Below are 25,522 nucleotides of genomic sequence, written 5' to 3' on the forward strand. Positions count from 1 at the left end.
TAAAAACAATTGCAGGTTGAATGAAGGCACCAGAAGACTTTCTGTTGTATAGATACTCACTTTTTTTTTTCTGCTCTTATGCTTTAATTTCAAAACCTTTGATAAATGCTTATTATTACTAGTTTATATCACTTAAATACTTCCCCCACTTCCTCCCTGTGCCCTCCCAAGATTTTACAGTAAATGATTAGAAAAGTTACCCAAAAAGCAGCAGAACTGAAGTGGATTTTAAATTTCTCACTTGCATTTTGCTATGCAAGCAAACTGTGGGTTTGAAGAATAAAATGTAAATAGATGAGTGTGGGAAACTCCCCTTTTACTAGCAATTTTAAAATGGGATTTTTATGTGCTGATATCAAAAGTAAATTTAGATACAGGTTCATGCATCCCTCTCTTGACAGGCAGCTGCTGTGTAGGAATGTAGAACTGTTGAGTCCTGCCTTCTGCCAGTAATTTTGTACTGGCTTGAAAAGCTTCTTGGCCCTGTTGTACCCATTTGTGCATGCACATGACTCCTATAAATAAATACCGAGTCAACCTGTCTACCGGTTTCTTTAAACTTTTAAAACCACTGTAATTGTAATGCCCACCATTCTGTGTCATGGTGTGTGTGTGTGTGTGTGCATGGGGAGGGTGCAGGAATATGTCCGGACATGCACTCCTGGCTTGTATTCTTCCCAAGCTGTGTATGGGTTCAGGACTCCTAATAATTTATTTTTCCATCTGCATCATCTCTTTGGGGTAGAGGACACTTTGCACAGTCTCAGAGAATCTTATGAATGATCATACTCAGCTTGAAGATTTCCCAAAGGAAAGAAAATGCAGGCTAAACCCATGTTTCAAGAAATAGAACTCCACTGATGACTTTAGAAAGTGACTTGAATTTACTAACTCAAAGGTCAACACATTTTTCTCCTTTTATATCTGGTTAGCGAGAAGATAATTTTTTTTTTTATTTACTAGTGAGGAAGAGCAGTGTGGCAGTGCTTATACATGTATCTGTACATGCTTCTAGATTGATAAATGAACCAGAAATTTTGCATGATGATTAACAAACTGAGTTTTATCAGCATGTACTTTTATATATATATTTTTTTTAATATTAAGCATATATTGAGGGCACCTCTTAAAAATGGTGCATTTCTCATTACTTGGAACTTTGCTTTTGTCCTTCAGTTGTAAAAACTAATCTTCACATGATTTAAAAAGGTATGTGAAGACGTGCAGATCGTTACCTGTGTTGTGTACATGGAAACAGCAATTTTTCCATGGCTGACTAATGCATACCTTTTGGTTTGTGGCAAGAGTATTAAGATGTTTGTAGATTAATTTTTACTAATAAAAATAATTACAGTTGAAGAGAAATACTTTACCTCAGGTTCTGAAACAAGCTTATGCTTATAAAACCCTGACTGCATATAAATTCAGATGAGTCAGAAGAAACAAAGGGACTGATTTAATGTTCTTTTGGCTGTGTTTTGCTGCTAAAGTCAACAAATTGCATATGGCCTGTGGACTTCTTATCTCTTTTCCTGAGATGGAAAAAGGATGACAAGGAAGTGAAAGTATTAAAATAATTTTAAAATTTATTTGGTTTTTTTTTCCCTGATACAGAATAAACAGATTGAAAATGACATATTTTCTAATAGCCTGAGTTTAGCTTCCCATTTGCTGTGAGGAGGCTTCTAGTAAGTACATGATGTATTTAAACTTACTGTTGCAGCAAACTGTTTAGGGTGAGCATACTGAGTTTGCCTTCTAAATAAAAATGCAAATGTTAGAAGCTGCTTTTACAAGTTTTTCTTTTGTAGAAGTATTACTATCCTTATTGTGTTGGAAAAGGTACCCTTGGGATAATGGGAGTGACTACAAGTGCATTTATGGGATTATTTCTGTTTGGACTCATTACCTCTTCTGAATAAAGCTACAGAAGTTGGCACCATATTGTTTTATAGTAATAGAAATTAGTGAGACTTAAGAAAAGTATGTTACAATCAGTGAATACAACTAATCCAAGAACATGTAATCGAAAAATAATAAGAAAAAAAAGCCTTTTTTTCTCCATGTTGCTTGCCATCTTGTGCTTTCTCATGTGCATTTCTCTTAATTTGCAAATATGCTCTAGTTATTGCTGCTCTACTATGCAGTTGCAGTTACATTGCAGATTGTCTTGCATTTGAATTAAGGATCTTTGATTGGTGATCCAGGAAGCTGCAGTGACTATCATAGGATGTTAGTTTGTTTCTCATTTTACTATGTGTGAACTTTGTCAAAGAAACTGGCTCTGCTGCAAAAAAATGACTGATAGGCTGGTATTTCCCAAATGGCTTAACTTGGGACCTCTGTCTTCTCCAGCCTCCATGCTTTCTGCTTTCTGGCTAATGCTTCAGAAATCACTGGCCTTATGGTAGCTCTTAAGACTGAATACCACAGTTATGTGAGTTAAAACAAAGGAAATACTTTGCATAATCTGTCAAGTGACCCTACTGTGTGTAGTGATCCTGTCAGAAACTGGGCATTAGGTCTTCAGATTCATCTTTAGGGAGGTTTCTGAATTTCACATAAAACTATCTTGGAATTAAAATTTCAATACACTTTATTTAATACAAGAACAGTTCCTTCAGGATTTCTGGACCACTGGTAAAATATTTATAATATTCTATCACCTATTTTAACGGTGAAGCACCAAATCTTTCAAGACAGAAAAGGTTTGTCATAGTGCAAGTAGTCAATAGCACAATTTTCTGAATACCAAATTGAAGTACTAAGAGGATTCTTTAAACTGCTATTCTCTGTAGTTTTCCTGCACTCTGTAAGCTAAATCCCATGTAAATATGACCATTGATTTGACAGATCCCATTTGACTTTGTTCAGCGCCTCAGTGGTGTTACAGCACAGTTCACCTTCTGGTTTCCTCTGAGTGGCTTGGAGAAGCACTTCCAAGCAGTTCAGTAACATTTCTGTGCTACTATGTAAAGTAGTTGAAAACTTTGTGGAAATTCTTTTTTTTCTATTTAAGTTATATGGTGGCATTTGAAAAATGTTCTATATATTAGACTTACTTACATTTTCCTGAAACTCCTTCCTCCCACCCCCAAGCTAGCTCTCCATCTGTGACGTTGCTCCTACTGCTATAATAATCTTTGAACATAGGTTGAGGCTATTTTTCTATTATTTTATTTCTTCTTAACCAATTCTGGTGTGTTGGGGATGTTTTTGTGTGGTGTTTTTTTTTTTTTTTTTTTTTTTTTTTTGGTTGAAGTATTTTACTTAACCAAAAAAAATAATCATAAAAATGAAATTAGGTTGTACTAGGATTTTATGCCTGCTTGTTTTGCTAGTTTAAATATTGAGGCCAAATCCCAAAATTTAGTGTGGTACTGTTCTGTGTAGCTGGTGTTCTCAAACATAACTAATGAAAAATAAAATTCCATAGCCAGTATTTTGCATTCCTGGAAATCCTCTTGGAATGGGAGTTTTCAAGATTTCAGCTACTCAAGCAATTTTGTCTTACACAGTAGTTTTTGCCAAAGAGAAGATTTTTCAGAAGTGTGTCTTCTGTTTTGCATTCTTCTCTAATTCATGAAATGCACTTGTACATTTTTACTTTGATTTGCCTTTCATGTAGTTACTTTTGATGTAATAGTTGTGGATGATGAATGTTAGAATTATGAAATAATTCTAACCAGTAGGTTACATTTTAATGAACTGATACTGACTTCTAATGCTATGAAAACTGTTTTTGTGGCTGTTCAACTGTGAGCTAATGATTAGTTATTTGCCAGCTCAGCTGAAATACAACTTCTTGAATAAGATATTTAAAGTTTGGGTTGTTTCTTGATATTCAGAGGGTGAATCCCAGTCTCAGCCCTAAAACTATTTATCAAGTAAATATTAATTTGAATTCTTGATAACTAAACCAAATAGAATTGCAGGCCCATTTAAGGTTTTGGGTAAGGCTTGTGCTTGAAGTTCTGGTTATAGCTGGATAATATAATACGTTTTCAGTAGCTTCTTAGTAATTTTGCTGTCAGCAAATATATATGCTGTTGCTGGCTGGCTGCTGCTCTTTTCTTGGATGCAGGATTTACTTGAAGTTTGTTTCTCTGTGCACACCCTTGCTCTGGTGGGGAGCTCTTCTTTGGTGCCAGCTTCTGCAGTGCAATGGGAAGAGCTTTCAGTAGCAGTGGACCTTTTAGGGGACCTAAAAGTAATCCTTTCTACCTACCAGAAGAGTGCTGGAGTGTATATTGCAAGTGGTTTGTTATGTTTGAAAAAATGTTAGATCAAGCTGTTTTCTTGTTTATCTCATTTAAAGATCTTTTTTACCTTCTGCAATGTGAAGTTTTGATTCTTATTTTTTCCCTTCTCTACAGGGATGTGTGTTCCTATTCTTTTGCACTCCTTTTTACATTCCTTTATAACTTGTAGCTTACTGAAATGCTGATCCCCACTGTTCTGCTCACTTCAGGAGTCTAATTTTTGCTTCATTGAAAAAATACTGGATGCTAATCTCTCTTCCTCACTCTCATGGGTGGTGTACATGGGGACACTCAATAAATTCTGCATAAAGTGTTGAACTAGATTACCTAAACTGCATTAAACTTGTCCTGTGGCTCTTCTGAGTGGTCTGAAAAGTGCCTATTTGGCTGTTCTGAAAGTGGTCTGTGCCCTGTCCAGCTGTACCAGTGCGAGGCAGTGGTGTCCCTGCCCAGCCCTCTGCGGCACTGGGGGCGATGCTGGGTGCTCAGTGATGGGAAGGTGCTTCTCCACTGTGTCTGACCCAGCCCATGGCCCCAGTGCTGCCTTTGAGGTGCTAAAAGTGGACTGGAGTGCTATAGCAGAGGAGCCCATCCACTCCATCCATCTGCTTGCCTGGGCGATTTATTTCCAGCCAAGATAGCATGGGCTGTTAGAGGAAGGAACATTTTAAACTATACAGCTGTTTCTCTTGGTGCACATGATGTGGAACCCTATTTTAGTATTTTGGTAGTTTTAATGTAGTTGAAAACTTTAAACTAATGCAGAGGGTATGACTACATGAACAAGTTACAGAAAGGTAATCTAGGGTGTGGATTTACTCTTCATTAGGTGCTCTGTAGTATGTGCTCACCTGCATGATTTTTTCTGCAGAAAATGCATAGTCCTTTGATATTTCACTCCTTAATAGGATGAGATAAAATTGTCTATTTACTATCATTAAAACTGGACAACTATTTCAGTGATTTCCAAGTGCTTTACATTGTTTCTGAGAGTGATTTAATTAAAATGCAAGTGACTAAAATGTCAGGGTAGTAATAATGACAGTATGGTATTGGGCTTTTCTGATTGGTACCCACATGCTAAGCTTGTAGAACAATGCAGCATTTTGGGTACAGTTTTTCTACATTGTATGTCTAATTTAGGCTTCAGCATGCAAGAAGCACTTCAGTCTTAGAAAAAATTTTGTTCAGAATTGAAGGTGTGAGTGTCTCTTTTCATCTTAATAATATTAGATTTCAAGTTGTTAAATGTATTGATAGCTTTGGGATTTTTAATATTAGGAACGTTGCAGCCATTAAATCTTTATCAAAATTATTATTGCCTCCAATAAAGCTTCCCTAAACTTTAATCCTGGTCCTAAATTTGTAACTATTCTCAAAACTGATGTTGCAACTTATAGAGAAGAATTTCAGCTCGTGAGCATAGACTATACAAAACATGGGACAGAGTAAGAGGAAGTATAAAGAGCAGGGATTTTCTCAAAGGCATTTTGTTACACAGTAAACTTTTCAAAAGTCATAATCTGGCTTTGAGTAACAGGATTTGAGAGTCTAGCCTGTTTATGCAGTTTGAAAAAAAGAAAAAAAAATTTCACAGAGAGTTTGTTTGCATTTTAAGCACTTGATTTTTGTGAGAATATTTAAAGACTTATTTGCAACATCAACAGTGAGGTAAATCCTAAGACTTGAGCACTGAAAACATAGATATTTTATCTAGTAAGCTAAGGCACAAATTTGCTGTAACAAGTACAGTTGTGTCTTACTTTGAAAGTGTGGTATGTGTTTGGAGTTGTTTAATTAAAAAAAAAAAATTAAAAATTAGGGCAGCTTGACCTGCCACTCTTTAACAGGCTCATGTTTTTTACATGAATCACAATGTTTCTCAGGAATCTCACAGCCATTGCATGTCTATGCAGGTTGTTTTTCATTTTTAAAAAGGGCATAATTGTTGAATGGAAAAATATTATAATTAGTTCTGAACTACTTCAGATTTTGTTTTTGGCATGTAGAATGTTCACAACTATTTTTCTGAGCTTTTACTTGACACAAATCTTTCATTTGCTTCCAGCTTCCTTCTCCTCTGCCCACGTTCCGTATCGGTTGATCTGCCTTTTGCCACTTCTTTAACATTACTCATATAACCTTGACTCAGCTTTGACTTTCCTGAAATACTCCTCTATCTCATCTTCACAATCTTAATTATCGCTCCTCCCTTTGGCCTCTGTAACTTTGAGTTCTGTGGCTGGTACAGGTAGAATGCTGTATTTCATAACTTGACCCCCATGTAAGAAAAGCTCACACATTCCAGGTGGAGTGACTTTCCTTTGTTTTAGGTTCTCATTAAGAGTACCATGTTCATACAAAAACTTTACCCACTCATTAAAACTTAATCTCTAGATTCTGAATTCAGTAACACTCTTTACTGTAGTGGCTCTGCCTCAGAAAAGGTGTTGAGATTGACTTTTTTAAGGCTTTTGTTTCCCAAAACAGCCTTCTGTGTTTCCCCACTCAAAATTATATGTACTAAATTGTCTTTCCCTATCTCTTCTAGCTTTTAGCTTCCATTAGTAACTTTATGTGTGAATATGGTCATGTATGTTTAAATTCCTATGATCTATAGTTCTGATATGTCTTAGTTTTTGAATAATTCTTCTAAAGCATTTGGAGATCATTGGGAAAATAGTTTACAAGATAAAAGGGAGTTAATCCATTTTGGGTTTGGCAGGTTTTTTTTTTAAACAGCAAATAATTTTTTTTGTCAGTACACATAAAAAAAAAAAAGATTAAAAAAATTGAACTTTCCAGAAATGTTTGTGTTATTTACATTACCAGTAGTATATGTATTACTGCAGGATTTTTGGAGTTAGTTATCATAATTAACTAGCTTGCATGAAAGTTGAAAATCTTCAGCCACAGACTTCAGTCTAGGGTCAGCCTTGATTGACAATTGATTGAAAAAACTGTTAGTAATCGGTGCTGTAAACTGTCTGCAGGTATTCCAAGTTAATAATTAATCAGCCATTCCACATGGTATTAGATACAGCATAGCAACTTCAGTGTGTAAGAGGCATCTTGATGCTTGCTAGAAACTATTGTAAAGCTGCTGCGAGTAACTCCAGAGATATTAACAAGGCTTTATTTAAATGCTAATGTGTTTAATTTTTCTGAGGTGACTTAATTTCTTTGTTTTGTGTTGCGTGTGTCATTTGGAAAGAGCCTAATCTTCAAAAGTAATTAACACTCTCACATCTTGTCTTAAGCTAGCTCATCTAAAATATTTAAGCATCACCTGTTAATATCCTGCCAAGAAATGCTTTTTAGTTTGCATTAATGAGGACAAGTAATACTAATACCTGATGTATTTATTCATTAAAACATCTCTTAACATAATTGTCTTCTGATGCATTTTTATTAGGTAGTAAAATAAAAAATGGAGATTCTGGCAATATGCTACAGAAACAAAATTTTAAGAATTTGAAATGCTATGTCGTAGCAGTATGTTACACTATATAAATATATTTAATGTACTTTCTTTGCCCCCAAAAAAGCTCTTGTACACTTCTGAAGAAAGGAAATAAAGAACCAACTTGCTTTTTGTGTAAATTAATCTGGCCTAGTTGCCATCACTGCTTCCCCAAATTTTTTTTCTTCTGATTATAGTCACAAATCAAGATTATTTTTAGGACAGAAAATTAGCATTTTGCTTTAGATACTGTGCAGTTTTAATAAACTGTAGTAATTTCCATTAACACTTCAAGTCACTGTATCAAGTATGTTCAGTACAAACACTCTTCTTTATCTACCTAGGTTATTTTAAATTTACGGGCTGAAAAGCTTTCTTATGTATTATGGAAGCCTAAATGGAATACTCATATCTCTGACAGAGTGTCATCACCTCAGTCTTCTGTAAGATATTGGGTCAGGTGGATAAACTCATTAATAATCTAGAGAGATTTCATCACTGATCTGCTGCACCTCAGTTTTCATTTCAGCTATCAGTGTAGTCTATAACCTGAGGAACCTCTTGCTCTGAGGCTTGCAGGTTAGAGCATAAGCATGTTTTCTTGAAGGAGATGTTTTTTATGCTGTGGAGAAGTATGCCATTGAAAACCTACTGCTTTTGGTTATTCAGGCAAATATATATGAAGGGTGCTGGCAACTTCCCATTAGCATAGAAGGGCTGTGTAAGCTCTTTGTGGCCAGAGCTTTCAACCTGGTTCAAAACCAGGTTGTCTAAACTCTTGTGAAGTTTTTGGTCCTCAAACATAATCTCATTGCTAGTAAGAGATTCACAGACTGAAAGAAGGGAGCACCTCTTACCAGCTCTGAAGTGATGATGATGTGGAGTTAGGAACCTTCCTTGCATGTGTCCAGCATACTTCAACTCAGCATCTACAGAGTCTTTATTTTTAAATTTTGGAGGTACTGGTTTGAAATTAATGTCTGCAAGTATTCTGTGGAAAGACTCTTCTGAATAAGTGATGTTTTTCTGTGTGAAAACCTGGAAACTGGATTAACACTTAGGCAAAAATACTTGTGCCCAAGGTGGCAGGGTACATAAGTACTTAAAGCCTTTGCTTCTAGTTTGTCTTAGGCTGTGACTGTTGATACTAAAGCACAAATTACAAATGTCATTTTTAAAGTGAAACTGTTTGATTTTCAATAATAGTTTTTAAAATATAAATATTTATCAAGCTGTGTAAATGATGTGATATCTGGAAAGGAATATTTTTTCTATTCCTAGGCAAGAAAATTTAGCAATCTTGGACTATACCTACAGTAGCTAAGTAAGTGGGATAAGTGCTCAAGAGTCTTAAAAGATAATTTGTGGTCTCCATAATTTTTTAATTGGCATATTAAATCTTAACTTTAAATAGTATTCCTTTTCTTCAGCCAATTTCAGATTTTCAGTCTCTGTATTCAGAGCCTTTTTACCCCATGTTGCTTATACATTTTCACAGCCTTTACCAGCTATGCCTGTGGCTGGAGAAACCTTCCTTGGTCTCAGTCCCTTGGTCTCAGTCCCTCCCAGTTTCAATGTTTTGTGTGTCAGTCTTTGCTTGAAAGGACCTCTCTGGTTACTGTTCTCCAAGTTCTCTCCCTCCCTGAAGCCAAAGCCCTGAGCTGTGTTGGTGCAGTTGCTGCATCTTCCTTACACAGCGTGCACTGCTCTCTGTTCACTCCCATGTTTTGTTGCTGTACTGGCCTTTCCCAGGCTCCGGCTTACCAAAGCAGGAGCTGGTTTTTGGTACTTTAGATACTGTGCCCTTTGTGCAAGAAAGGCTGCATAAACAAACAGTAAAATACTTGAATTGGTACTTGTGTAGGCACTGTTCACTTCTGTTTGGAATAGCAGTATTCCAGATCTATGCCTTTCAGTTATTTATGGTAATTTTGGGAAGTACATTCTGTATTGAAAGGGTTCATGCTTGTTCCTGCCTGGCCTGTTAGAAAATTATTTTAATCGATGGGAAACCTTTTTAAACACAGATAACCTTTAATTTATGTGAATAATTGTTGTGATGAGATGCTTTTAAATTGTTTTGAGGTGATGCTAGTTCTGAATTAGTGCTGAATTAAGGGTTAAGTCTTCAGTTCTTCACATCTAGACCATCTAGACCTTTATTGTTACACTGGATTTATAATGATTGAAGCTTATGCTACAAAAAGAACACCATAAAAATTTGAATCCAAGCTGAAGATTAAGCTCCTTTCCCCCTAGTATTTTCTGATAAAATGAGAAAAAAGGGAATGCAGTATTATTCTAAATCTGAGTGCATTGTATTGAGAAACATTACCAAGACATCATGAATGTAAATACATGCAGATGTGCTGCTTCGTATCTCTTAATCTTGTCTGTGTGTGGGAGTAATGGCAGATAATGAATACGTCTCAGACTTCAAAAAACAAGTAGAAATACTATAACTTATGAATCAATCTGCAAACATAGCCTTTGTTACATCTTTCTGACTTTTTCATCTACAAGAAAAGAGCCTAAAAAGATTTCAGGGAATCATCCTGTAGGGAGCACTGTGGTGGCCCCACACTGGGCACCAGTCTGTAGGGAGAGATGTGCTCCAGGACAGTTTAGATGAATGGAGATGAGAGATCCCTGAAGGCTGCTCTTGGGGTATAAGGTTTATTAGGGATGGAGAAAGGTCTTGCTTGGAGCTGCCAGACGCAGCACGTGGCAAGGCTTGAGGTGATGGGGGAGGGAAGAGACAAGAGGATGCTCTAGGAGAGGGTGGAGGTCCTAAGAAGGGGGGAGATCCAAGAGAGCGTCTGGCCCCTCGGAGACCCCTGGGCTGGAACAAAGCTTGGGCCAATGGGGTTACAGGCACTTGATGTTTTAGGGGAGGGTTACAGGTGCGGGGTGAACCATACATTTTGGGGGCTGAGATGGAACAGTCCACTTGACCCCTGGACCCATCCGTAGGCAAGAGCATTGTCCAGCCAGCAGGGAGGATAGGTCTCATCCTGGCTGTATTATTTATGAATAATTATAACATCATCCTATCTTGTTGGTTCTTTACTAACTTTGTAAATACTGCCTCATAAAATCTTATCAGTGCCGTTTCATCCAAGGGAATTGTTGAGCCCCATCCATGACAGAGCACCTTGAGCACATGAGCGGGTTGGCTCTGGGGTGAGCACTGTAGCTACCCAGGGACCCTGCTTTAAGGAGTACAGTACTGTAATGGAGATGTGGGCTGCAGAGGCAGGGCAAGTCTTGAGATGGAGTGGGGATTCTGTAGTCTGGTTAATGTGAAACAAGTGCTCTGAAGAACAGTGGAAATAAGTGTCTGTGACCTTGTTTTAGCATGCCATTGTCTGGCTGCATTTACTGATTACTTAAAAGACTTCATAGCTACTTGTTCAGGTGGAGACACTTAAGGAAAACCAACAAAAAACTAGGAGCACAAGACTCCTCTAACTTAATGTTACAAGACTGGGTTTGAAATACAACAGCTGAAGAAGCTGGCCATTGATGCTTGTCTTCTTAAAAGTCAGAGTCTTCATGAGCCTGAAGATCTCCTGTAAGTCAGGAAGCTGAGAACTGACTGAGAGATAAAGAGAGATTTAATCTGCATCCTGAGGTGAACAGGGTGATGGTGATAACTAGGAGAAAAGCTTCTGTTAGGACAGGTTTCAAAGGTTATGTTTTATTTAGCTTTGTTTGTAATGCATGTGTCAGCTGAACAGTGGTACTTTGTCTATCTGCTTGCTTTGGGGTCTGCATTTGCTTTTATTGCACTTCAAGACACCTGGGGTCATGCTGCCTCAAGTGATACATCAGTTAATTGCCTAAACATGGTAACTGGATGTTGAGGTTGAGACCTTAAGGTCCAGACGACTGTTATGTCCCAGTCAGTATTGCTGTAGGCACAAGGCTTGTATTAGGGTGATAAAATTTCTTTTTGAAACATGAAAACTGATCTGCTGGACAAATCATGAGGAAAAAGGGACACTTAACCTAGCCCTGCAAAGAGTGGAATGTGGGAGATTGCTTTAAGAAGATGCTCCAAGAAAGACTATATATAAGGATTTGTCTTACATTATAAATCACTGATCTAGATTGTTTCCACACAGAGAAGGTTGATGCTATAGTATAACAAGCATTTGAATGGCTCATATAGGTAAGGGTTATTTTTAGTCTTTAGACTCAACATCAAGGAAGGAGGGAAGAAGAGATGGCATTTCACTTTTTTATTCTTGAGATAATGAGAATAGAAAAACAGCATATGTGAAAATGAATAAAAAAATATAGCTTGATGCTACAAAATTAGATATGTAATAAAGTGACAAAAGCTAATAAAAATATATTAAATACTATTAGACATAAACCTTTGATTGTTAAAGTCCTGTAAAATGTTTTTACTGCTTTTCTAAATCTTGCCAAGTTTATACTCCAATAACAAAAGAAAAATGTATTCCATAGTTCTGAGTCCTTTCAGCTATATGCCCATTTCCATATGCAGACAAAAGGGGACTCGTTAAGATCCACTCACTATGGAAGTAACCACTTCAGGTAATCATGCTACCCTATTCTTTTCCTCCTTTGAAATTTCCATTAAAGGCTTTTAGTATTTCAACCTAATTCAGTCAATCTAAGCTATCCAAGCAGAAGCTTGTTTGTAATGAAAATGGGTTACATTTATATCTATTCATTTGGTACTATATTATTTATTGCAGTCAGAAAAGCTTTGTTAATTATTTGACTCTACCAGACTCTTGGGGGAATGGAGATATTGGAGTTTTACTGCCAAAAATACTTTGTGAAAGGCAATTAAGAAAATGTTTTATGATTTTGTCACCAGTCTCACTTTCAGTCATTTATTGTTTGATTGGATAGAGGCTTCATGCTCCTGTCTTAATAACCCTACTAAATCAAGAGGAGTTGTCAGAATGTAAAACAAATACCAGATTTTGGCAGTGTTGGAATTTAGTGCTGCAACTGAAAGAATTAGCAGTTATGGTATCTATTTTTCATGCTGCTGTAACAGAAATAAAGTAATGCAAGGAACAGGTGAGAATTGCATCATGTCATTTCCCCCTTCTCTTAAGTTCTAGTCCTAAGCTTAGTACAGGCATAGGCTTTCTTATATTAGTGTTCTGTCAGACTTACTGTCTCCTGGCTTTTGCTTTTAAAAAGGTGAAGAAATTAGTAGTGTTGTAATGTTTCACGTGTGCACATCACAGTTTGGAAATGGGGTAGCAGAGGTTGGACAGTCTGTCTTGTCCTGTGCTATGCCTGGTGCTCCCAAAAAGCACAGGCAAGGTCTAAAAAAAAGGCTCTAGATGGTTGCTGGGTATCTTCATTGGAATTTTGCTGGAGTGTGTACTGCAGTTTGTTGAAAATTCTAGGGACAATGTGAATTCAGAATATTATTTGAACGTTTGTATTATGACCTTTTATTTTTCATTGAAAAATTATAATCATATTTGTTTCTTTATCCTTCTCAAGGTTGCATGTAACATTTTAAGTTCAAGTATGCTATTGCAGCACTAGTAACGGCAGAATGCTTTGGATAATGTTGCATAGCAACATAAAATTTAGTTTGTGTCAAATGTTTTGGCATTCTCCTAATGTGATTTTTTTCATTCTTTTCTTTTTCACTTAAATTGCATAGCATTGATTGGATTGAAACTATTGGTACACTGGTATATTGTAAAGATTGTTTTAATCAAAGCAATGCCCAGCATCCAAGCTTGTCTGGAGTTTTTGTTATTTTTTTTGTCGTGCATTGGTTTAATGCCTTGTCAGCCATAAGAAACCTGAAATGGTGTGTGAAAGGAAGACTGTTTCATTTCTGAACTTTTATGCAGCCCAGAATTATATTATCTTCTTGTGATTACTCTTATTTCATATTCCTCTTGTGTGTATAGTCCATTTCCCAATGACGTAAGTGCAACTATATTATCCATTGGTTAACCAGGGAGTAGAGTTGTTGAACAGTCTTTTCTTGTTTCAACAATAATCAAAGCATCTTTGAGTTTATAAGTCAAATATTTTATCTAGCAATTGCCTAAGAAACCATTGTTTCAGATGGATTTTGAACCAGAGTATTCTTATAAGGAGCATGGATGTTTTGGCCATTTCTGGGGAAGGCCTAGACAGAAGTGAGGGGAGTGAATTTAAAGAATTAATATCACTTGAGGTATATGCTTAATTACATCTCAAGAGAACATCTGACTTATGAAAAATCAAGTCAGAGACATGAATATTCTACCTGACCACTGGATTTAATTGAGTGGTTATATATGAGAGTAACTGAAGGAGTAGTAACTTAATTAGAATGTACATCTATGTGTGATATGTGTGATTTGGTTAAAATGAAGGTGGGAGTGGAAAAGTCTGTTTTTCCCTTTGATGAAATATTTAAGTTGTTCTAGAGACTGGACTTCCAGGCTGACGCTGACATCTCAGATTTATTTTTCTGGTGCTAAATGGCTCTGGAGCTGTTCAGCCAAAGGTGCAGTAGGGTTGGTTACAGCAGGGTGACAGAGATGCTCTGTGAGCCTCAGCTGTCCTGCCACTCAGCTCGGCAGCATGAGTGGTTTGAGGGGACTTGAGCTATGGAGGTTGTAGAAATGGTGAAGCTTTCTTAAGGAGGATTACAGGAGGAGGATGGGGGAACAGATCTATGTTTTAACAAGAGACATTTTGATTAGGTGATGGGAAACAGTTTTTTGCCAGGTGTTGCCCACCAGAAGGGCTTGGTAACCTCCAGTGTTGGAGACTTGCAGCTCCCTTGGTCATGATGCTGAGTAATCTGATGCAGCTTCAAATTTGACATTTGCAAAATGTCCACATGACCTCTAGAGGTCCTATCCAGCTCAAAGCATTCTATGATTTTGGCTGATCCTCCAGATGAGTATCCAGAGTCTTGGGCTGTTGAAATCAGTCTGAAATGAAGCCTGTGTAGTGACATCTTTGCTTTTGTTGAGGGCTAGATCACCTTAAGCTTAATTAATGGACTTTTTAAAAAGAAATATATGCCAATCTATGGTTGCACTATGGCCACAGTTTGGGGTTTTTTCTGCTTTCCTTTACCTTTGCTTTTTATGCCATGTTTTATAAGAGTATATAGCATGAAAATATTTCTTTGATAACTAGCTTACATATGAAAAGAGCACATTTCCCTTTTCAACACATACTGAATACAAGCAAGGAATGTGTTTAACCAAAATCTTTACCTAAGGCATTCCAAAGAAATATTTCAGGTATCTTCTGTGTGTTTTGTTCCTACTTCTAGTTAGTAATATGTTTTACCATCAGTCTTAGGTAAATTCTGCAGATGTAGTTGCTATAGAATTCATGGTAGCTGGAGTTAAATGCCTATTTTGACCACATCTGATCAGCTGCTATACATAATAGCATAAATACATAATGTAGAATGTAGACTAGTAGAAATACATAATGTAGAAATACATAAGTCACTTCCATAATCTGACAACTTGGTTTTTGACTGAATATGCAGTTTCCATATCTCAGAATCCCATGAAAGCATTTTTCCTTTATTAGTTCTGTACACATTTAATTTTAAAAATTATTTTATAAGTACTAAGAGTGGAGATAAAAAGTTACTGTGCACTTTTAAATGTTTCTGTTGTCACTAATATTCCTCTAATGGTAATAAAATTAATTTTGGGAACTTTTTAAACACAGTCTGGTGACACTTAGCTGTAAAATTTTGTGTACTGTTTTATGGTGGTTGGACCTGGGTTGGATGCCTTGTGCCCACCAAAACCCCTTCAACTGGACAGGGGAGAGAAAATAAAAAAAAAAAAAGGCTGATGGGGTGAGAGAAGGACAGGGAGAGATCACTCACGAGTTGCCATCACAGGCAAACCAGGCTTAACTTAAGGAAATTAGTTGAATTTATTCCCAATTGAAATCAGAGCTGGATAATGAGAAGTAAAACAAATCCTAAAACCACATCCCTCACTCTCCTGCCTAGGATTAACTTTGTTCCCAATTCTCTACCTCCTCCCCATTCAGTGGCACAGGGAGATAGGGAATGGGGTTAGCAGTGAGTTAATCCCATGTTGGTTCTGCCACTCAGGGAGGGAGTCCTTCCCCTGCTCCACTGCCATGTCCCTCACATGGGAGACACTCTTCCATGAACTTCCCTGAGGAGTCTTTCCTATGGATTTCAGTTCCTCACTGGCTGCTCCAGCATGGGTCCTTCAGCATGGCTCCCCCATGGGATCTCAAGTCCTGTGTCACAATTGTCTTTTGGGCATCCACCTGCTCCAGCATGGGTTTCTCCACAGGCTACAGATGGATCTCTGCTTCACTGTAGATCACCATGGGCCACAGGGAAACATCCTGCCTCACCATGGTCTGCACCACAGGCTGCAGGAGAGTTTTGGCTCCAGAGACTGGATCACCTCCTGCTCCTCCTTCTTCACTGATCTTGGTGTCTGCAGAGTTTCTCTTATATATTCCCACTCTTCTTTAATCTGACCTCAAATACTTCTGTGCAATAACATTTTTTTTCCTTTTAAAATCTGTTATCCCAGAGGCACAAGCACTCTGCTTGATCAGATAAAAGTATTCTGTGGTACTCTTTGTTTCCCCGTGTTCTTTTTATTTACTTAGTGTTTACATTTTTTTTTTCCTCCTTTTCAGATTTAAATAAGTTTTAAGTTCACTTGAATGCTCTACCATTTCAAAGCATTTTGTATGCCTTGAGAGTTTGCTGACTCTTTAGATCATGTGCTGTTGTAATCAGCTTTATGTTTGGCCTTTTGATAATTTGATAATATCTGTATTATTACATTATTGATTCAGATGAAATAATAATTATCTTGATGGGATTTGTTAAAGATATTACTTTGCAAGGTGAATAATTTCAACAGAATAGAGCAATAATGGAAGAAAATAGTATGATTACAAATCTAGGCCAAAAATGTAATGAAATATGGTTGGGTTTTTATAACATTAAGGATAACAGCTGATAAAAACCAAACTGAAAGTGATGTTATGTAATCAGAGTAGTGACTCTTATATGAGTGTGCAATATGTAAGGCTAAAAAGAAGCAGATGTGGAAATATTTTACTCTATATGGTATACTTCTGTCTAGTGCTTCAGTATCAGAAAAATGTTGACCAAACAGTTTTCTGAAAAAGAGAAGTGGGAATAACAATTTTCCTGCATGCCTTTCAATACATGGAAGTATCTTAAATGGAAATGATAATGATTTGGAGGTTTGCAGTGCATAATAAAATATTTTAAGAACCTTTAATTTTTAAAATTAAATTTAATTTAGCTCAGTTGTTACCAGCAGTGTTAGTACCTGTGTGCCAGTTTATTGATCTGAGCACTAGGTTTGAACAGTGTTGGTTTAAGGCAGGGAAGTGCCTACATTTTCCTTACAGATGAGAAAAACAAAAGCTTTGTTTGCACATTTCAATGAACAATCAGCATCTCCCTCTTAATCTTGAACTGAGAGGTTCAGTGGTCTTTGGAGTAGTGCCTGCAGAGTGGAGCACTGCCATCTCACTCAGGACCTCTGTCATTTGGGGAGCAGCATGCTGAAAGCTGAGACAAAAATACTATTGCTCTCCTCTTGCTTGTGAAATGAAAGTGTCTCTATATATCAACACTGTTCTGTTTACAATTGTTTTTTCAAATAATGGAGACTTGAAAAGACCTTATCACAAGGCAGTGTCACTAACTGTGGGGAGAGCTTTTCTGTAAGGTTTGCAATTTCTTTTACAATAGATGCCTCCTAATTTGATATTATTCTTTTTCCAGTGGCACATTCCAAAAAGGAAACACATTTGTTTGGATATAAACAATAAAGAATTGTTTATGGGAAGTGGTATACCCCTATGGACATTTTCTCATAGGACTAATTCTGCACCAAATCTCTTATGAATTGTGTCACTGCTGTATTAAGGAGATCACAACAACCTTTAAAACTGAAGTGTTGCCATCTATTGTTAGGTTGTTGTTCCTGTTTTGAACTGTTATACTCTTTTAATACCATAGATGGTTTATTTTCTTTCAACCATTCTTCTGTTTTACTGTCTAAATATTAAAATTAGAAGTGTGTCTTGACATGGATGTCTGTACGAGTCCCAGTCATGACACATCTAGTATTTGTGAAAACACATTTGTTAATTTGACATTTTAATTCCTCTTCCACCAAGATTTTTTAAATTGTTTTTTTCCCTCTCCTCCACCAGTGTAGAAAAGTAAATGTTATTATCTATGCATATTACTTGTAAAGAACCTCTTGTAAAGACTCATAAAGAATCATTGTCATCTTCCTCCCTTTTTGCAAGTATTTCAGTTTCTTGCTTCGACTGTTTGTTGCTGTTAACCTTGCTCTTTTTGCAAATGTTTTTTAGACCATCAAACCTCAACTGAATTTCTCAGCAGGGATTTGCCTGTTCATTTTTGTGGCTTATATTAAATGTGAGACTCCTAATTCTTACTGTTTCTGTTGTTCCTATAGCAACTAGGTAGGGGGAGATGCAGCAGCATCACTTTGCTTCCCAGCTGGTGTTTGTGTTCTCAGCAAAGGGGGAGAGTAAGAGGAAAATAGATTATTAATTAGGATGTAACTGGTTTAAAAGTATACTCCTTGTTGGGTTGTCTCACCCAACTACTACTCTAGAGGAGTTAGTTAATGATTTTAAGCAGGGCTTTTCAAACTTTCTTTATTAAAATTTTGTCCTCTTGGATAGAGACACAATTTATTCTAAGTATGTGCCAACTTTCGGTCTTTTAGCTGCTGCTTGGTTTCTGATGGTTCCTTCCAGCTAAAATTCTGTTTTCCTCATCAGATAGCTGACAGTAGGATTTGTGTCAGTAGCTAGATTGGTGTTTATGACTTATATATAGCCTGAACATAAATAAAGTGTGGGGCTTTTTAATACCTGATTTTTGCAGCTGTACAGTAACTGTAGTATACTAGGCTGTAGTTTTATTTTTGACTAAGTGATGATCTTGGAGTAAAATGTTTTGATATTTAAATGCTACATTTTCAGAGATTGCTAAGAACTAAGGTAGAGCTAACATGTTCTACCTTCTCCAAGAAGCAGAGGTTGTTTGAATTCTCCTTCAGTAGTCCTTTCTCTTACCTTGTGATAGAAACCTTCATAGCATAGTTTTCTGAGGATCTCTGATGCCAAATTACTCTCTCTGAGGTAAACCAAAATCTTTCCTCCATACCTGAGCACCTGAAGTTCTGCTGCTCTGCCTTGGTGCCTCTTTTTTAGCTGAGCACTACTGCTCTGTGAGGGTTGTGTTTCTCTCACCATGGTATGTGCATTGTGAAGACTCTGGGAAGAGTTTTACAATATTCAAGCCATTATTATATGAAACAACCACAGAATATTTGACCTATATTTTAAGCTCCTCTGAAGCTGTTTGTTTTTATTAAATAAAAATTATTTGGCACAGGAACTGGATATCATATATTGCATCTCAAGAAGATGGGTCCCATCTGGTTTAGCATATATGCATTGAAAAGCCTTTCCTAGCCAGAACAGATCTGATTAGCAAGAGGAACTTAGAAAGTGCTGATTAGTAGATAATCAAGTGGTTAATTTGCTCATGTGGGAATAAGAGGTTGAGATGTAGACTTCTTGTTACTTAAAAAACAGGTTGGAATCAAGACTTATAACCTCTCAGGAAGGTGCCACGATGCAGTGTTACTGACACAGTGGGGATCCTGCAGGCATCAGGTTGCCATTCTTGAAATCCCTGCTGTCTTCCCACTGGTGGTGGTGCCTCAGGAGAAGCGCTTACTATTTTGCTCAATTAAAGTTTTTAATTGTTTCCCATTTTATTCCTTCCCTGTTTCCCCTGCCCCTGACTCTCTCAGAGGGGTTCACAAGAGCTAATGAACATGACATCTGCTAAGTTTATAAATCAGTATGTTTCTCTGCAGGCGGCCTAAGCAGGGTTCCAATCCTCAGTGGATTACATATTAGAACAGATTTAAATTTTAATCAGAACAACATCTCTTCTAAACATTCTGGCTTTAAAAATATATAAATGGACAAGTCACTTGCTTCCATAGGCTCTAACCTAGCATATCTCCTGTATTCATGGGACCACTAAGTCTCCTAGGACTTTGGGGAGTTTTTCTGAGGCTGAGGGTGCTGGGGCTATTCTGCCTCTAGAAGGCTCATGTGGGATCTTATCAATGTGTATGTGTGCCTGATAAGTGTGATTAAAGAACACTGAGCCAGACTCCATGCAGTGCTACCCAGTGGCAGAACAGGAGGCAGTAGATGTAAATGTACTGTATTGATAAGCCTTTTTTACTGTGAGAGTGGTCAAACACTGGAAGTTTGAGAGAGAGGCTGTGAAGTCTCCATCTGTGGAGAAGTTTAAAACCCAACTTGGCTTAGGCCTGAGCAGTCTGCTGTAATTTGTAACCCTCCTTTGAGGCTTGGTTATCTCCAGAGGTCCTTTCCAACCTGAAATATTTTGTGAATATTGTGGATTATGTCAGCAGATAAAAGAGTTGGGAGTTTTTTTTCTGTGAATAAATTGCTGCTTGGAGAATATTATATTGCCAAAGATAAAATACAGCTTTTGTGAGTTCTGAAAGTCCTTTCTTCTTAGATTTTAATTTTTATCTTACAAAATCTTCTGAATTGGAATGTTTATTTATTACAACTTAATTCAATTATTAGAAACAACCTAACCTATAAATCAGTGCAGTAATAACATTTTTATCAGCTTGCTTCGCTTGACAAGTAAATGTATTTTTATAGTTTTTAAAATCCAATCCTGAATGTAAAGGTCTATTGAAGTATTTTTGATTCATAGAATCATTAAGATTGAAAAATCCCTCTAAGATTGAGTCCAGCCATTAACCTCACATCACCATGTGTAGAACTAAACCATACCCTCAAGTACCAAATCCTTGGTTTTTTTAAAACTTCCAGGGATAGTGATTCTAAGTTTCTTGGGCAGGCTGTTCCAATGCCTGCAGCTACAGCTTTCCAGCCACTTTTCCCCAGCCTGCAGCACTGCATGGGATTGGTGTGACCCAAGGGCACGAGACAGCACTTTGCCTTGTTGAACCTCATACAGTTGGCTTTAGTGCATCAATCCAGCAAACTCACCATACTCAACTCTGAATCAAAGTTGCTAGGCAAAAGTTTAGGAAGAATTTAATCAAGAAAACTGGAGTTTTGCTCCCTTGGTTAGGACAATTGTATCCATTTGATTTCTAACAGGTAAAATGTAGTGTGAACTTGCATGCATCTCTTGCTGCCTGGTTACTGAATATGCAGATAGTGATTGTTCTGTTCTCTGGAATATTCAATTCAGGGTAATACATAAATGTACAACCAGAGTTCTACAATTGCCTCGAGGTGTTGATTTTATTGTCATTAAATATTACCTAAGAGCAAGTATCTTCTTTCCTAGATTTGCTGGTGTTTGCTCAAGGTCAGTTGAAATGGCTTGTGTTTTCCAAGAAGGGAGTGCATTTTGCCCCTTAAATGGTCCCAATATATGTTGGAGAATTAAAAGTCAGTGATGGTGTTGAGAATTACAGATTAAAAAAGGAAGAATAAAAGAGGCATCTGGAAAGAGAGGCAGTGGTTGGAGCCAGGGAAGAAACAATGGGTGTGGGGTGGGAAGAACAGCTTCCTGGAGGAAGGAGAAAGAAGAGGTGAAGTAGGGTGCTTTTTATTGTTTGTTTGTTTGCTTTTCCAAAAAAAGCTAAAGATGTGTAGTTTTGAATCAAATGAGTAACTCTAGTTTGAGTATCTCATTTCAGGTAAATAGTGACAAAGAACTGAGAATTTAAGTGAGATTCACTCATTGGTTTTCTGGACATCTCTTTCAGATTCTTGAATAAATCCTGCTTGAGCAGACCCTTCTGCAGGCATTAAAGATTTAAATATAATTATTGTTTGGATGAACATTCGAAAACTTCTGCTTTGAAGCTTTGTTATGCATCTCTTCATTCAAATCCCTTAATGTTTTCAATCTTGTTTACTTTTTACAGCTGTTAACACAATAGGGCAAAAGCTTCCAAGGAATGACTATTGATGTCTGAGGGAACCTAGATGCTAATTGCTGAACAATTGCTGTGATGTCATGTGCAGATTTTATGTGGTGTTCACAAACAGCTGGTTGCAAACAAATAGATTGCAAAAAATGCATATAAAGGTTTTGTTCTACTTGTAAAGCTGCTGTCTGCACTCTCAAAAGCTTTTGGGATGTAGTTGTGTGTGAATACTCCTGCTTCAAGAGAATTCTCATAGCATGAAATCAAATTTGTGGAAAAAAGTGCTTTTGCCCATGTGATTTTTATAATTCGTACACTAAAAACAAACACAGCTCTAAAAATGTAGTTATATAGGATGAAAACAGAAATGGCTCTCAACTATGCATTTGTATACCAAGATTTGGCATCACTTTAAATAAGTTATGCCAGCAAAAGTTGTTCCTGCCAGATTATTAATGTGTAGCATAAAAGTTAGCCTAATATAAAACTTTCCCCTAGAAGAAAATCTCTCCAGTGAATATGATTATTCTAGTAACAATAGAAATGCACATTTAGTTAAAGATGGCATTTCTTACTGTGAAATGTCAAAATATATTTCTGTTTTCTAATTGTGAAATTGGTAACTAGAGAGAAAAACTAAATGTCAGCAAGATAAAGGAATGATAATTTTAGATTTCTAAAGTTATTTGTAGACATGATTTAGTTATAAAATACATGTATGTAATTTTATTATTCTCAAAAGTAATCATCAAAGGCTGATCAGCTAAAAATTCTGCTTTTGTTTTCCAGAAACCAGCAAACATTCTGGTAATGGGGGAAGGTCCTGAAAGAGGAAGAGTCAAAATAGGTAAACTTTTTGAGAAAATTTTATTGTGCAGCTGAGAAATTGCTATAATAAAAAAATGCATCTTCTGTGTAAGATAGAAACAGATCTTCAGTATTCTTTGAGTGTATGTATTTACAGCCTCTAGTTCAATTTTAAATCTCATTCACTGGGTATACAGACTTAAGAAATTCCAAATATGTAATTAGGCATTTCTAAACTTGCCAAGGGTATTGGATGAGACATAAAAGTATCTGTATGAAACAAAAAAGTTATAAGCACAGAGAACAGTGGCAATAACGAGATTTCTCTTGAGTTCTACTATGATTAGTTAGCATAAGTTAGCATTGTTACTTATGAATTGTGTTTGGTTTTTTATTTTTATATAAATAACATTACTGCACATATTTGTAGAAATCAAAAGGTTTGTTATGCAGAAGTTATTTGGTGTCAAGGTGAGCAACACATGTAACTGTGATGGTCTTTATCCAAAATCGAATTGCCTTCTCAGTTTTAGTGATGTTACCTATTTTAGGTTTTAGGATATTACCTATTTCAAATAAATCTTGTGGTAATACTGAAGTTTGTGTGAAAGAAAAGTTTTAGATTTGAATTGGGTTTAAAATGTGTGGGTTTGACAGTACACCAAATTTTGTGCTTTCCCTCTAGCATTTCTTACGGTTACTTACCAGGCTCATTCTAAGGAGAACTTCTGAGTTCTATAGAATGAATGCTTAGTTTTAAAATACACTTCTGTAACAGTGCATGCTGACTGACTCTGGAGCTCAGTCCTCCAAAGCATCTCAGAGACATGCCTTGAAAAACAGTGCAAAACAATCTACACTGCAGTCATTTTAATTTTGCACTTTGGGTAAATATATAGCAGTCACAAGGACTCACAGTTTTGCAAGCATGTATAAAAGTAAAGGAGAAAATGTACATTAGAGACCTACTACTGTTGACTTCAGTTAACCAAGTTTCTGTTACAGTTTTAAAAAATGAACAGGCATCTGTAGTATGTAAAGTTTTACAACAGCAAAACACATCAGATATTATCCTTCATAGTTTTAGGAATTAATTAAATGGAATTTAGCCTTAGAAAAATTTGGTCCAGTATTATTGTAAGTAGTTTTTATTTTGTTAGAAACTTTGACTTGTAATATTTAATGTTTTTGAGCTGTTGTTGTAATTGTTTTTGACAATACTGTTGAATTTTGATTTATTTGTATTAAAATTTGAATATTCTTCCCATTTTTTTCTCCTCATTCTCCAGCTGATATGGGTTTTGCAAGACTGTTTAACTCACCTCTGAAGCCATTGGCAGACTTGGATCCGGTTGTGGTGACATTCTGGTACAGAGCTCCAGAGCTGTTACTTGGGGCCAGACATTACACAAAGGCCATTGGTGAGTTGTCCTGTAAGAAAGATGTTTGCCTGCAAGTTCTCTAAGGATAGTAGCCCTATAATAGATAGTTTGCTCAGCTGACCAGCTAGTTTTGGGATTTTGTCACTGAAGTAGTAGCAGATGATCCCATCCATGAAGGGTTAATCAAGATTAAAACTTTTTGAGGACTGTGCTTTTGTATTTTGATATAACCTAGACATTTTAAATATCTAGTTTGTTTTGTTTTTAAAACAGTAATATCCTTTGAATTGGTATGTATGTTTTCTTAATATTGCCTTAGAGATCTTGTAATGTTGTAAACCTTTGAAAGGGAAAGAGCTGTGGCATTCTTGTAGGGTGTTACATGTCCAGATGCTTCTATGAAATGTGTGTCTTGATAAGTAGAAGGCTGGGCTCCTGTGCTGTGCATAATGTGCAAATCATTTCCTCCTGATAACTTACGAAGCTCCATGTTCAGGAAATGCTGATAGCCAGGCGCTTTCTGCCATAGTAAGTTCCAGAAACAGCCCAGCAGTCTAGAGAATTCTAGCATTGAGGTGTATGGGAGGCATGATTGGCTTATATATTGAAGTGCAAAGGAAACAGTGACCTTGTTTTAATAGTGTTAAATCATTCCTATGAGTACAGAGGTGGCTTTCTTGGCAGGCATTTTTCTGTTGCAGAAGTTTTTGGAGATGCTCTTTGGGCCTTTGTTCAGAGAGTTACAAAATACTGTGTTGTACTGGCATCTCAGTTTGAGTGTTGTCTTGGGTGGATCAACACTTTTAAGGCTCATGGTGTGTTTTTTTAAAAGTATTTCCTTTTTATTCAACTACCATATACAGCAAAAAGTTTGGATAATGAATGAACTGACACCTGACTTGTTGATGTAGACTTGCGCTTCCCATTTCTTTATTGCTTTTCCTCTTCCATTTGGAATCCTCCAGTGCAGGAATTTATTTGTGTACTCTAGGAAAACTCTGCAGCAAAAGCTGAAGTATCAGAAGGAAAATCGAATCCATTTCAAAACCAAAAACCTGGTCCAAAGAAAAATACTAACTGCAGACAGTTTCAGTCAGGTCAGAAGGGACCCTGGGAGGTTTCTTGTTCATGCTCCTATTCAAAAAAGTGCCCACTATGAATTCTGCCTGGTCTGTTGAGGGATTTGTCCAGCTACATCTTGAAAACCTCTAAGAACAAAGATTTCACACCCTCTCTGGTTAACCTGCTCCACTGCAAAATCATCCTCGTAGCAAAGAAATTGTTTTTATACTTAGTTACAACTTTTGTTTTGGTTTATGCCAATAATCTCTTGCTCTTCTGTTGTATACCATTGTAAGGCCTTAGCTCCATCATCATGGTCACCTCTGTGTAGGTTCTGGGTGGGTTGCTCATAGATTCCTCTTCAGTCTGAACAAGCCCATGTACCTCATTATCTTCTCCTGGAGCAGATTCTCCAGCTTCTAACCATGCTGGTTACCTCTGCTTCTTGCCTTTGTTACTCCACTGTTCCATGGTCGTTAGAACCAAGGCTGCCATTGATTATCATATCCCCAA

At 36.9% G+C, this 25,522-nt stretch overlaps 1 protein-coding gene across 1 annotated transcript in view; it reads left to right on the forward strand.

Annotated features, from left to right (window-relative positions):
• The window catches only part of CDK19 (cyclin dependent kinase 19), a 121,697-nt gene that overhangs the window by 62,988 nt on the left and 33,187 nt on the right, over positions 1 to 25,522 (forward strand). Inside the window, exons 5-6 of the mRNA XM_031504391.2 lie at positions 22,548 to 22,605; positions 23,855 to 23,986. Of these exons, the coding sequence (XP_031360251.1) occupies positions 22,548 to 22,605; positions 23,855 to 23,986 (190 nt within the window). The remainder of the gene's footprint in view (positions 1 to 22,547; positions 22,606 to 23,854; positions 23,987 to 25,522) is intronic.

The sequence above is a fragment of the Lonchura striata genome, chromosome 3 (assembly GCF_046129695.1).
Source record: "Lonchura striata isolate bLonStr1 chromosome 3, bLonStr1.mat, whole genome shotgun sequence".
NCBI lineage: Eukaryota > Metazoa > Chordata > Aves > Passeriformes > Estrildidae > Lonchura > Lonchura striata.